We start from the raw sequence: 14,454 nt of genomic DNA on the forward strand, positions 1-14,454 counted from the left end.
AGAGGATCCAGGAGGGCCAGGGTATGGGGGATTACCATTGCCTCTCTTTCGCACTTGACGCTTGACGACGAGTATGCCGGACGTCACGTTCCCACTCAACCCAATACTGGACCACTTTCACATCCGAATGCCCCACAAATCTGAATATTGCACGATTTGACCAGCCGACCAAACAGAGACTACATTGAGGGCCCTTTCAAACACTGCCATGTTCTGATAACGCTGTCTAACTAAAGTATGCGGCAGCTCCGTGTTTTCCACAGTGATCACGCAACATCGCCCACTGTTTAGGCCCTTCTGTGCCTTACCAGCTCTGGTAACACCACTAAACATGAACAACAGTAACGCACTTTGGTTGCTATTCTAGCTGTGACAGAGAATTGCCACTCTAATCAATTACTCACCGATGGTGAGTAGCTATACGAAGCTGACATTGACATCCGACCATCTGGATGCTTCACTTTTCTGTCAGGCAGTGTATTTATCACGTATTTTACGTTTTTTTGCGAACTGAAAAATTTCTTTTTCAGAACGATGGCAGCTATTGTGTATCAAACAGACGAACGTTATATTTCGGTGTATGATTTGACAACATTGAAGCAAAAAAAAGTAATCTGTGTTTCTCCTGACATTCCTGGCAAGGAAATTGTTGTTGCCTGTTTCACATTTGATTTAAAGTTCTTAATGGTAATTCTTGGCAAGCCTCAGTGGATGCTACTGTGTTATGAGTTACAAACGGGAGATCTAAAGTCCTCAACACAAGCAATTAATGAAGATGGAACAGGAGAAGTCTATCAGGTCAGTGATTTCATCTTACATAAAACAGTAATCTAAAAACTGTGTTGATGAATAACTGTATTTACAAGTCCAGAAATTTGTGCTGACAGGGTTCGTTCTGTCACCGTCACTACTCCTTCTTGACTCTCTGACAGCAATGCTCCTATAAATATGTGGTACTGTGTGCAGTGCAAAACCATATTTAATTTTAGACGTCGGTTCCAATGGACATTTAGGACCGATGATTGCAAAATTAATTAATTTTTTCCCTTTTTATATTTGCTCTTTATGTTTCAAAAGGCAGTTTACGATAAAACTAAAAATAGCAACGTTGTCCCTTGACTAGAGAAATGAATATTTGACTTTTGTTTCACCGGTGCCTCCCGTAGTGAGAAAAATTAATGTTACAAAGAGTACAAAATGATATGTGAAGTGGAATTCTGGTCAGAAAAATTGAAAATTCAACTGGATATGGCGAATTGTGAACAAATTCGCACTTATAACTTTTCAGTAACGCAAATATGTTCTGAACGTTCCACAAAAATATTGATTACAAAAGGCTTTATACATATTCTCCCACAAGAGTTGCTACACTACTACATATTTATGGAGCATAAACACACACAAAAAATTTACTTAAAATTCCGATATATTTTGCTAGTCTGAAGTATTAATCCTGCAAAAATTATACTTAAGGTGAGAGAAAGAAAAATGAAATGATCTTACGGCATTGTTGGCCGGGAGACCCCATGCGGGGTGTTCGGCCGCCAAGCGTGCAATTAACAGTGAAGATAGCAAATCATTTTCTGTAATCTTAATATTTTGATACAGTATCAATAAGAACACAGAAATGCGGTGTTATCATGTTGGCCAATTTGGGTCCTTAATGTTTGTCCTGTTACTTATCTTACCCTGCATATGAGAAGGATTAGCTGCAAATTTCTTTCACTAGTTCCCTTCGAAATTTGACATTCAGTAAATCTGTAATTACAGTAAAGGGAATTATTAATGTATTTTTGCTAGGTTTATAAGCGTTTAATAATTCATTTACTAAGCGCGCTCTCCAAGAAGACACTCGGTACGGTGAGTGATGGAAGTAACAGATTCGACAAAAGTCACATGACGATGCTCGACTTTGGACCGATATTCACTTGTTTCAGGTGACTACGAACCTCAGCCTGGCGCACACTGGCACTGTAGGCACCTTTCTCTGTTATCTTTGGTGAACTGAGCTTTGTTGCGTGTGCTGTTAGCTATACGTGTCCACGGCCAGTTTAAGGACCGAGCCACAAGAGAGGCCGGTTAGGACGCCAAGCGGAGGAGGCGCCTAGTATAAAATTAGTATACAGAATGTGTCGTAATTAATAGTGAAAACTTACGCGGCTCAAAGTATTAGATAAAAGATGCAAAGAGATAAGTGTGAATTTGTTGTTAAAAGCCACCACTGACTTCAGTATCAGTTCTCCTCAGTGGAGATATATTTGAAACGTAAACTTTTAGACTCAGTCCCCATCCAGTTGGGCTACCTCAATAAGAAATGTAATACTCCTTCAGCACGCCACATGTGCTGCACACTGGTATCTGCTAAAGAAGATTCTCCACGTGACTTCTCTGCAGTAGATAACGAATTTTTTCTGCATTTGCCTATCGATGGTGTATTTTGAAGAAGCACATATTTTATCTGAGTGTAACACTTGTCAGCGGTACCCTTTGGGAGAGCCGAATAGATGCCTTTGAGCCTCTTAGATAAAACGATGAACAAATGCAAAATTTTGTTTATAAAGACAGCAAAGATTACAAAACAGGTGCTTTTGAAAGAAAAAGTGCCACTGGTATTCTTGTACAGTTCTGACAAGGCTGAAAGTATATGGTTAACAAAAGCAAATATGTACGAATAAACAAGAGTCCGCAAACGAGTCTTGACTGTGTGGGCAGCAGCCACCACTGACTTCAAAATAAAATATTGTCCTGGTTAGTATTTTTGACAAGTGAAACGGTCTATTAATGTAGACATCATATTTCTTGCACTGACTCTGCCGTTGTGTAGTAAGGACAAGATAACAATACGTTAATGGAGTCCCAACTGTGAAAAACTGATGAAGGAATTGCTACACACAGTGTCTTACGATTACCGGTATATTAAAATTCCGTGAATGAGCAACCTTAATTTTCTTGTTATCGGATCTTTACTTTGTGCGTAAAATTAATTTTTCACCTGCTCCATAGGAGTATGACCTTATAAATTTTTTAACATTTTAAAAATTATACTTACTTCTGAAAACTGATGAGTGATAACATACGACGAACTCTTGTAGAAAGAGGTCCTTTTGAAGTACCTCATAACGGTCATATCACGCTTTCTTGGAGTACTCCGGAAATTACTTTTACATCTGTCGATTTTGTTTCGTCAAGAGCGACGTGTTGAGTTCTGTATGCAAAGAAGTCATGAATCCAGTCGCAAATCTGCTCTGATACCTGACAAGCTCGTATTTTTTTCATTAAACAGTAGTAGGAGACCGTGTCAAATTCCTTTGTGAAGTCAAGCAACAGGGCATCAACCTGAGCGCAATTGCCTACGGCGCTGTGGATATCTGGAGGAAGAGAGCGAGCTCAGTTTCACAGGACCTTTGTTTGCGGAATCCATGTTGATTTTTATAGAGGAGATCTTCCTTGTCCAAGAAGGTTCTTGAGTATAAAACATGTTCCATAATTCTACAACAGATTAAGGTCATAATTCTTGAGCATAAAACATGTTTCATAATTCTACAACAGATTGACGTCAACGATGTAGGTCTGTAATTGTGTGCATCTGGCCAACGGTATTTCTTAAAAACGGGAACTACCTGCGGTTGCTTCCAGTCGCTAGGTAGCCTCGTTGTTCAAACGATATACGATAAATTACTGCTAGAGGGGGAGCAAGTTCTTTCGCATAATATTTGCAGAATCTTATAGGTATCTTATCTGGTGCTGACGCCTTTCCACTACTGAATGACTGTAGTTGTTTTTCTATTCCGGGATCGATTACCTCAATATCTGCCATTTCGATGTTCGTACGACGTTTGAAAGGAGGGACAGTGCTACGATCTTCCGCGGTGAAGCAACTTCGGAAGACGAAATTCAGTATTTGGGCCTTCTCTCTATTATCTTCTATTTCGGTGTCAGTATGGTTCATATGTTCAAATGTATGTGAATTCCTAAGGAACCAAACTGCTGAGGTCAATGGTCCCTAAACTTACACACTGCTTAAACTAACCTAAACTAGCGTATGCTAAGAACAACACACACACATCCATGCCCGAGGGAGGGCTCGAATCTTCGGTGGGAGGGGCTGCGCAATCCGTGACATGGCGCCTCAAACCACGTGGCCACACCGCGCGTCGCCAGTATGGTCACTGAGTGAGTAAATAGATGCTTTTGACCACTTAATGGTTTTACATGCGACCAAAACCTCTTAGGGTTTTTACTCAGATCGGTTGACAAAGTTTTACTTTCAAAGTCATTGAACGCTTCTCTCATTGCTCTCCTTACGCGCGTTTCCGTTTCGTTCAGCTAGGTTTTTACTTCTCTTGAATCTGAGACGAAGTTCTCTTTGTTTATGTAGCAGTTTTCCTTAAGAAGTTACTCGGTACAAATTTGTCTTGGGCATTTTGCACGATGCCTTTGAATTTTTTCCGTTCTTACTCCACATCTTCGTCGTCATGCTGACTGCTCAGATACTCTGAAATTTAATAAAAATATCTTCCTACTTTTCTTAACATTCCTTGTAAGACCCATTGTAATAGATGCCTTGTGATCACTGATACCTTTCTCTGCATTAACTGACTCGATAACTTCAGGTCTGTTTGTTGCCAGGAGATCTAAGATGTTACCCTCACGAGTTAGTTCTCTATCTGCTCAAAGTAATTTTCGTACGAGACATCCAGAACAATGTCACACGAATCCCTGATAGAATGACACTCCCAGTCTATACCTGGCAAGTTGATGTCACCCTCTATTACAAAGGAAGAATCGGGAAAGTTACTAACGATATTCTGCAAGTTCTGTCTGAAGAGCCCTACCACTGGAGGTCCTGACCCAGACGGTCTAGAAAAGCATCCGATTACCATTTTTGACCGATCTTTGGTACTTAACTTCACCCAGATTATTTCACAATCAAAATCCGTGATAACCTCGTCTTCATTGGCGACTAACCTATTCCTACGATAAATACAGCAATCTGAACTTAGGATTTCGTTGTCATTAACGTCCAAGTTCAACCAACTTTCTGTCCGTAATACTGATAACCTTCAGTAAGCCATACTAATTCTTGAACCTTTCCTTGGATGCTCCTGCAGTTTTCTAAAATCATATTAACCTTTTCTATCTCCGATCTGCGGTATTGCGGCTAATTTATCAGGGAAATAGTCTTTGCTCACTAGGGAGGGTTGCACGCCGCGTGTACTCCGCTACCCTAGTAGCCGCTTCCTGTCGTATAGTGCACACCTGACCTACTAAATGAAACCATACAGATCTGCAACCGATAGCGGAGATCGAGAAATTCGCATGCGATACCGTCGCAGAGTCGTCTCAGTCTCTGATTCAGACGCTCTACTCTGCTTCAAACCAGAAGACCGCGATCAACCATGGGTACGATGTTACAAATAGACAGCTTAACCTGCACCCCGCGTGCGATACTAGTTGCCTTCACCAAATCAGTGATCCGCCGAAAGGAGCCGAGGATGCCCTCATAACCCAAGCACCAGGCGTCATTCGTGCCGACATGTGCCACTACATGCAGCCGGTTGCAACCAGTGCGCTCGGTAGCAGCTGGCAGAAAACATACCGAGTGCACACTGCCATTTCCCGCCGTGCTTCCTATTTCCCTGAGGGGCTCTATCACCCGTCTAACATTGGAGCTCCCGGTGATAAGCATACCCACTCTCTGCTCTTGTCCGGTCTGGACAGGAAATCGGTGGCTGGGCCAATAGAAGAAGCATCTCATGCTGGCTGAGAATTATCAACACTGGGCAACACCTCGTACCTGTCGTTAAGACGTAGGGAGCCAGCCGCACGGCCTGCTCCCTCTTTCGCCTTCCGCCCACTGACACGTGACCCACCACTGTCTGCCACCCACTCTGGAGTGAGAACGGGCCGGTCAGATGTTGCGTATCGGAAGCTGCAGTGACATACAGGTCACCAGGGGATTCCAGTGGCACCAGACGTGTTGCAGGTCTCGTCTCCAGCGCTCATAAGTCACCACAACTTAGAGCACTAGCCAGAAGACTGTCGACGGTAGTCAACGCTGCTTCCAGCTGTTTACGGACAGCAGCCAATTCTCCTTGTGTCCGCTGACAATACTTGTGCAGAGCGTATATGCACTAGTAAGAGATCTAGTATACCGACAAATGCGGTCAAATGGATCGCATTTGATGTCAGTAGTACATATCACCGACTCAGGTGACAGAGGGTGGAACTCCGTATAATGCCAGTCGGCTGTGTGCAGTGTTAGTGAGTGCGTACATGCCGTCACTGCAGATAGGAAACAGACGCCATGAGTGACAGCGAGCGTTGTATTCATAAACCACGGCTGTGACAACGCCATGCGGAAAACAGTTATCATATGATGAAAAAGCAATCTCGGTGTATACGGGAAATGAGGCTCTCTGATCGTCAAATAGCCAAGAAGTTGAACCAATGAAGTACAGAGATTGATAATTTCGTGAGATGGGCCGTATGATATGGACAGAAAAGAAAATATGGGGAAAATAGAAAATTATCTGAGGCATAGAAACGATTACTGTCAGCCGCAGGAAGGGCCACAAACCGTTATTCTTCTCAATTTGTTGCCGATTTACAGTTGCCAGTGACTGCCAGACATGTACGGCAAATATTGTCACAACATTTTGCACTCAAGAAGTGGCTGTAGAAACCTGTTCTAACATTCAGACATAAAGAAGCTACTCTGAAAAGCATATGTCATGGACTTTAGAATGGGAAAAATTAATCTTCAGTGATGAGAAAAAATTTAATTTAGATTATCCAGATGGATTTCAATATTACTGGCATGACTTGAGAGCAGAACAGCTGGTAAGAATGAGCAGAAATTTTGGTGATAAAAGTGTTAAGATTTGGAAAACCGTCTGCGTTAAAGGCAAATCACGCATTCCTTGACTGAACACTAGAATGAACTCTTACATGTAAGCTGACATGCTAGAGAGAGAGGTGATTAGAATGTATGAGAACGTATGGGACGAATGTCTAATGTTTCAACAAAACAATACATCTGTGCATGTCTCTGCTACAACCAAAAACTGGTTTGAAGATAATGGTGTTGATGTTTGCCTGGCCGGCACATACCCGGATTTGAAACTAAATCCTTGGTGAATATTTGGAAGGCGTGTTTATCGCAGCGGAAGGCGTTTTCAGGCCGTATGAGAGCTGAAAAGAGCGATACGAGAATAGTTGGCGATAATTTCACTGCAAGAACCGCAAAACCTAACAAAACGAATGTCAAAGAGAATTTTTGAGGTAATAAGGCGAAACAGAGGTTGGACAAAGTACTGATAGTGCAATAACGCAACAGGCCAATGAATATATTTATACCAATTTTCATTTAGGAAATGCGAACAGCTTACTTTGTTACTCTGTGTTCTGAAAGAGACGATGGAATTCCGTAATGATATTTTACGTTAGTTCGGTTCTGTAATGGAGAGGCCAACAGATCAGAGCGGAACTGTGTGTAGGGCCGCTGCTCCAGCGCTGCGTCGCGCCAGGGTGTAGTCGGGCCGGGGGCCGGCGCGGCAGCAGGCAGGCTCGCACGACTGCGTGAGTGGCAAACGCACAGACGGGCCGATCTGCAATCTTCTTCAAACGATTTTAAAGAAATAACGTGAATCTCACAGTTTTATTCGTCAGCTTCCAGATGAACTGCTTATCATTTTGTTAATAGTCATAGATACTGTGATATTTCAAAATTAATCAATCTACTGCAAGATAATCGAATAGTTTGCTATGAAAAATAGAGGTCGCTATGAATTTGCGTTTGGTGCATGTTAGGTCATATGTACTACCAAATTTAGTTAACATATTGAACCGTTCTTTAAACTTGGACTGGGATCAATTGCTCACTCCATTCTCGAAAAAATGGATGGTATATAGCGAGTCCGTTCCGTTCGTGCGCCCGGACGATAAAGCGAGAATGAAATACTCATAATAGCTTCGTATCTCATAAACAGTTTTAAATATGGAAACAAGATTTTGGCAAACGATAGTACGCAAAGAGGAGAGCAGGTTGCCATATGGTTACCGTGTATAACTTCTTATCCAGTACGATATGCAGGTGAGTACAGGTTTTACTCAGTGGATTAATGTACTTTTTAAGGGTTATCAACAGCTAATGAAACGAGAACTGTTACAGGTTCCTAGAAAGCGGAATTAGTTTTTGAGGCATAGCTCTGACTTTCACAACAGGATTCATAATCATTGTAAGGATTATGGAGTCAAATGCCAAAGTGTTGTGGAATTGCCCTCAGTCACGACACATGACTGCCTTCTGAAGATGATTTTCTAAATACTGTAAATGATTTACAATACACAGAACTTTCCAAATCCAATCGGCGATGTTAACAGAAGACATATTCTTCTGAAATGCTCAGAAAATTCTGGTACAATGTTCACAACTATAAAACATTTTCATTTTTCAATCATGCTACAAGCAGTTGCAAATCCTCACAGTAAATTCAATATAATCGGTGTCGGGTGATGTGGAAAGCGAAGGGACGATGGTAGATTTGATTCTTCTAGTGTATTCTTCTAGTGTAATTCAAGTAGAAGGGCTTAACATACCACCAGAGTTTCCAAAAACAAAGGCGTCCGGTGTGTTGCCTGTTGTGTTCATTGGAGATAACGCATATCCCTCGTTAAGGTACTTTATCAACTCTTACAGCCTATAAGTTTTAGATCCAGGGAAAGAATATTCCGACAAACGCTTTTCCTGACCATGACGATCAACTGAATGTGCTTTAGGAATAATGAGAGCTAAGTGGAGCATATTTTGGAAGCCAATACAAACCTCACGAGAATTTGCTGAAGATACTGAAAATGTACATGTTCTCCGCAACACTGTCATTGACCTGTTAGGATCCCTCAGCGTCGATCAGCAACACACAGTAGAAATCCAGCGTTCTATACAAGGCACTTACCTGACAGGACGAAACAAACATTAACACAGTTTCAAATGAAGCTGTCAAAACGAGGTGGTTTTGAAAACATTTTTTCACATAGTAAAACACTATTTTCATGTGTTTGTCAGCCATGCTACTTCAACTTTATTATCTCGTATCTTTTCAAGAGAACGAAAGAAATAATACATTAAGGCAATGTATTCTGTACTTGTAGTCTGTAATGCTGCTGCCACCTCTAGTTGTTTTTCTCGTTTCTTAACGGATGACGAGTAAAAACAGCTGTTGTTAAGGCTCCCGCTGAAGCCACTTTCTCAGCACTACAAAATGAACACAAGCGCCAGCAACAGTAGTGAAGTGACTCAGTTATGCGCACAAACAGCCAAATGCTGCCGGCATTGGCCGAATACAGCCAGACACTCAAATACTCTGGTCACCGCACACAGAAGCAAACGCCACTTTAATCACACGCACTGAACAACAATGGTTTGTTTCGCCAGTGCTGTTCTTCTCGCCATGCCGCACTGCTGTGATCGTGTCGCAGCACGCCACCGTAACCGGGGTCTTATATGTAAATACTACTTTCATAATACACTACATACACCAACGCTTCAGACATTGTACTATTACTGTCGTAGATACCCCACCTTCATACTACATTCCACTACTGTAGATGCCTTGCAACATCTTAAATACTACACTGAATAGATGTACGACGATGTTCATGAAGCGAACGAAAATTCTAAAGTCTGCTACTGGTAAAAACAGTGTAACTGTGTTTGCAACAAAGCTACAAGAATTCACATTTCATTGTTGTGCAGTGGTCTGGTATGGAATTATGTTTTGGATCGACCAGGTCAGCAAAGCTTCCCAAAGAAATACTACAAACTTACCGAGTGCTATGGATCTAGTTGAAACTGTTAACAGTTTGTTTGGAGATGATATTACCAGCAGAGGGTTTAATCGCATGGTAATTCATGGAAAAGTACTTGCTGACATACTTGGCTGTGATTCAGACTTTGAAGAAGAAAAGGAAATCCATCAAAGGAGAGTGAAGAAGCAGTTTACTTATGAGTCTAACGAGGTACCCATTAATGAATGTGGGGGTTTCCTAAGGTAATTTTTTTCTACCTTATTGCTGATTGAGCTATCTACTCACTAAAATATAGATTTGACCTAATGGACATTCGTAGAAAGGGCTTCAGCTATTTATGCAATATTCATAATCTGCAGACGTGGAGAGGTGAACAATTAAAACCCACATACTTGGCTCTTGATACTGCATTAAGTGATGTTGACAAATGTGACATCATTGCGAAGCGACTAAACGACGAAATTTTGATCTTAGCCCCAATTATTCCTCCAGGAAGTCAGCATAAGGCTCACTATTTTACATTACAAAAGCAAATTTATTCAATTTTTGGCAATATTTTGGGAATCTTATGAATTCTCCTGACGTTACCATTTATCTGGAACTAATGGTCAAAGAAAATTTTCAAAAATCAAGTTGATAAATACCTACCTTGGGTCAACACTTTCTCAGGAATAATTATGTGGTCTGTCAGCCTTTTCCGTTGAAAGCAGTATCATGAAGTCATATGAAACATTAGCTAGTAGCTTAGAGACTAGAATAATTTCAGAGTTGTCACCCAAGGGAAAACTGGCCAGTACATACACTGAAAAATTGTACGAATTATACATGTCTCTATTAATGAAATATTTTTATTTTGTATCACACAGAAATTTGTGTTTTCCTTTTCTCTTTTGTACGTAAGAAATTTGACCATTTCACCGATTGAAACTACTTTCGTGGCAAACTTTCTGGTACTGAGTTTTTTCTCATATAACACTAAACTTATTTAGTTGAAGAGTGTCTTTGCTTGACATGTCAATATAAAATCAGATTTTTTCTTGTATTTTCGTTGCAATTTTTTCCAGTGGCGAATGAAATAATTTGTAAATTATAGAATTAATAACGGAAATTTTATATGTTCATCCTTTCCACTCAGTCCACTCAGTTTAATACTTCTTATCGTAGCTATAAAAATACAGCTGGTCCAGGTTCTTTCTGCTTTTCACTTAAACTGAACCAAGTTGTTTTCTACTGTTATTTAACCCCTGAATAAGATCCAGAAATGTACTTCTATTACGAAGGAATGTTTGTGAAGTACATATTTTAAAAGAAAAAAAATTCATTTCCAGGATCATTAAATTTAAATTTGTTGTTAAAAGTCTCGCCATGAGCCCAAGGAAAGGCGTCTAGGTCTGAGGAGGGGGGTCCTTCAGAGGGAGGGGGGGGGGGGCAAATGACATGTCATTTATGGGGAAAAATGTTTTCAACCCGGTACTGGTGGGCTGCATCCAACTCAGGCCAAACGCAGTTCAGATACTTTTGGGCATGATAAGATCCTCGAAATGCTTTAGATTCGTGCTTCTGCGTTACATCTGGCAAAACGTACTTTTTAGCTTTGAAATGTCGTTTATGAGTAACGTGCATCGATCCCTGGTAAATTTCAGGCTAATTTGGACACCAGAGATATTCCTTAGCGAGAGACTTTTTGTTGACCTGGAAGGGGTAGCGTAGTACGAAATAGAAGTTAAGTGTTTTCAAAGTACCACAGTTGAGTTAATGCTGGTACTACCAGGGGACTACAAAAAGTAAATTACTCATTCTTGTGGTAGACCAAATAATTTTTATTGAACACAGCACTACGCTTCAAAGTGACACAGGTACGTGACAGCATTTGTAAACGTAGTCACCAAGTCTCCATAAACGACGACGGAACGTTCTACCAATCACTCTGTTCCCCGACGACAGAAATCCGCTCCTTTGTCACGGAGCCACCCGACAACCGCTGTGTGGGTTGTCCTCATCACTGGAAAATCTGCAAGTGCTGCGATCAGTTCCTCGACTGGCTGTGCATTGTCGTCTGTGGTCGCTGTTGATGGCCTTCCAGCCTCATCTAGATCATCCACATCCGTATGGCCTTTGTTAAATTATTTGCACCACTTCGCCAGGACTGCACGCGACACTGCATTTGTTCCATATACCGCGACTATACCACAACAAATATGTGAGAAATTTAGGTATTCTGCCCACAAAAATTGCACTGTCAGTTTTGGAGTGCGTGTCCTCCATTTCACTCGCACATTTGCATGCACCTGTTATCGGTATCGCAGCTGCAGGACACCCAGAACACAGTCTGCCTCTGACAATCCACCGCCCGCATCTCGTGGTCGTGCGGTAGCGTTCTCGCTTCCCACGCCCGGGTTCCCGGGTTCGATTCCCGGCGGGGTCAGGGATTTTCTCTGCCTCGTGATGGCTGGGTGTTGTGTGCTGTCCTTAGGTTAGTTAGGTTTAAGTAGTTCTAAGTTCTAGGGGACTTATGACCACAGCAGTTGAGTCCCATAGTGCTCAGAGCCATTTGAACCACTTTTTTGACAATCCACCACTTTTGTTGTGCAATAGTCTTAGCTCGTGACGACATGTGTAACATACTTTTTGAAGTCCCCTCGTACTTGGTTATACTTACACATAATCAACCGAAATAATTTGGAAACAATTAGTAACAAATTAAATACCTGTTTCAGGCTGCGCCCAACCCCAGCGACAACACAGTGATTTGCGTTGTCGGTCCCGGCCTGTTCCGTCTCCTTAGCGTGCTGGACAACTCATGGACGCAGTACGGATACGCTATGACCCAATATGTCCCATTCACGTGCGCCTCTTGGGTCACGTTCGACCGTCTCGTCTGTGGGACGAAAGATGGCAGACTAATAATATTCGAATCTGGAGATCTGAAGTATATCTATGACATGGCGGAAACTAGTCTGATTGACACGAAAAGTTTCGAGGAGTAAGTAAGTTTTAGCTAGTCCACTTTTGAGGTATAGCTATAACCAGAGCTCCAGACACAGAAAGTTCTTCGATATTTTTTGTAAATTTTCCGAAAGTTCCCTTATAAAAGACAAAGTCTGAATCAAGTCAAGAAGAAATTAAAGACATTAGCTGGCAGTGGGTATTGATTTAAATGAATGAGGAGAGATGAAAATTTGTGCGTGACCGGGATTTGAACCGGGGCTTCCTGCTTACTAGGTAAATGGGCTTACCACTACGTCATCCAGACACAGTGGTCATCCAAGCCACTATCTTCAAAAAAATTCCTTTGTTTCTTGATTTTTAGTGGCCTTAGGATATATATGCTTATACAAAGTTCGAAGCTATGAACCTAAGACTGTTCACTTTCTATAAATTGTTATATTGCTCTGTATTAGAGAATTTTTAAGTAATCAGTTACACACAGATGATTAAAAACGCATTATGGGCTGTCAGAACAGCTGCGTTGAAGATTTCGTTTTGTTTCAGATAATTGCTACAAGATAACTGCTGCTGTAAGTAGACTGCTTTACCGAAGTAAATTTGTTATCTCCTCTCGAGAAAGGGCTCGTCTCACACAATTGGTGACTTATAAGTCGTGAAACGCGCGATACAACTGGTGGAAGTAGGTGAAGAGGCAGACGTGGTGAAGTAAAGGATGAAGCGAACGAACAACTGGGGGTAACGGCGAGGGGTCAAGAAGCTTGAAGCGGCGCCATCTTCCGAGGACTGACACTCTCATCTTCCTCAGACGAGGTGTAAAAACGGGGTCGACCTACTTACCCAGCTCCAAACTGAAGACAACACATTCATTCAGCTTGCTGGATATCAGAAGGAAATAATAATTTTTTGTGTTTAATGCTCATCATGGTAACATTTTTCAAATCTTCTGACAGATTAACACTGTCAGATCGGAACACGAACATGGGACGCGCAGCTCTGACCCGCCCACACAGCTGTATTCCCACCAGTATCTGATTTCCTACATTACGAACTTCACAGAAGTTCTTCTGCATACACTGCAGGACAAGCACTCCAGGAAAAAAGGATATTGCGGGGACATGGCTTGGCCAGAGCCTGGCCGCAAGGGCGCCCATCCTTGGGGGCAAAATGGTGGTCGCGCACCCCCTCCCCACTCCGCCAACTATCTGTGAAAGGAAAACAAAGTGTCGTCAGATGTTTTTCAGTCAAGAAAATGATTCAAAAGTGGGTGTTATGCAGGTTTTTGACAGAATCAGAACTGGAACTTTCTTATGTCTACTTGAAATGGCCATTCATCTTCCAAAATATTAAAAATACTCCATACCCCCAGGTCTAGTCTAGTCCCATACTGTCGTATGGGTGCCCTTGAGCCTAGGCAATTGTTTCCAAAATGAATTTTTTTACTTTGCAACGAAGAGAGCACTGATTCGAAACTTCCTGGCAAATTAAAACACTGCGCTCCACCCAGACTCAATCCGGCAGAGCACTGGCACACGAAAGTAAAAGGCCCCATGTTTGAGCCCCAGTCCGGCACACAATTTTAACCTGCCAGGAAGTTTAGAATCAGCGCACACTCCTCTGCAGAATGAAATTTCAATTCTGCCTTTTTTTTAAATCGGCTTGCCTTCTATACTTGTGCTAGTTCCAAATATTAACTTC

General features: G+C 41.8%; 1 protein-coding gene across 1 annotated transcript in view; it reads left to right on the top strand.

Annotated features, from left to right (window-relative positions):
* Nucleotides 1-14,454, top strand: part of LOC126235626 (cilia- and flagella-associated protein 57-like) — a 168,153-nt gene that overhangs the window by 22,286 nt on the left and 131,413 nt on the right. The window contains exons 2-3 of the mRNA XM_049944338.1: nt 531-798; nt 12,528-12,793. Of these exons, the coding sequence (XP_049800295.1) occupies nt 531-798; nt 12,528-12,793 (534 nt within the window). The remainder of the gene's footprint in view (nt 1-530; nt 799-12,527; nt 12,794-14,454) is intronic.

The sequence above is a fragment of the Schistocerca nitens genome, chromosome 2 (assembly GCF_023898315.1).
Source record: "Schistocerca nitens isolate TAMUIC-IGC-003100 chromosome 2, iqSchNite1.1, whole genome shotgun sequence".
NCBI lineage: Eukaryota > Metazoa > Arthropoda > Insecta > Orthoptera > Acrididae > Schistocerca > Schistocerca nitens.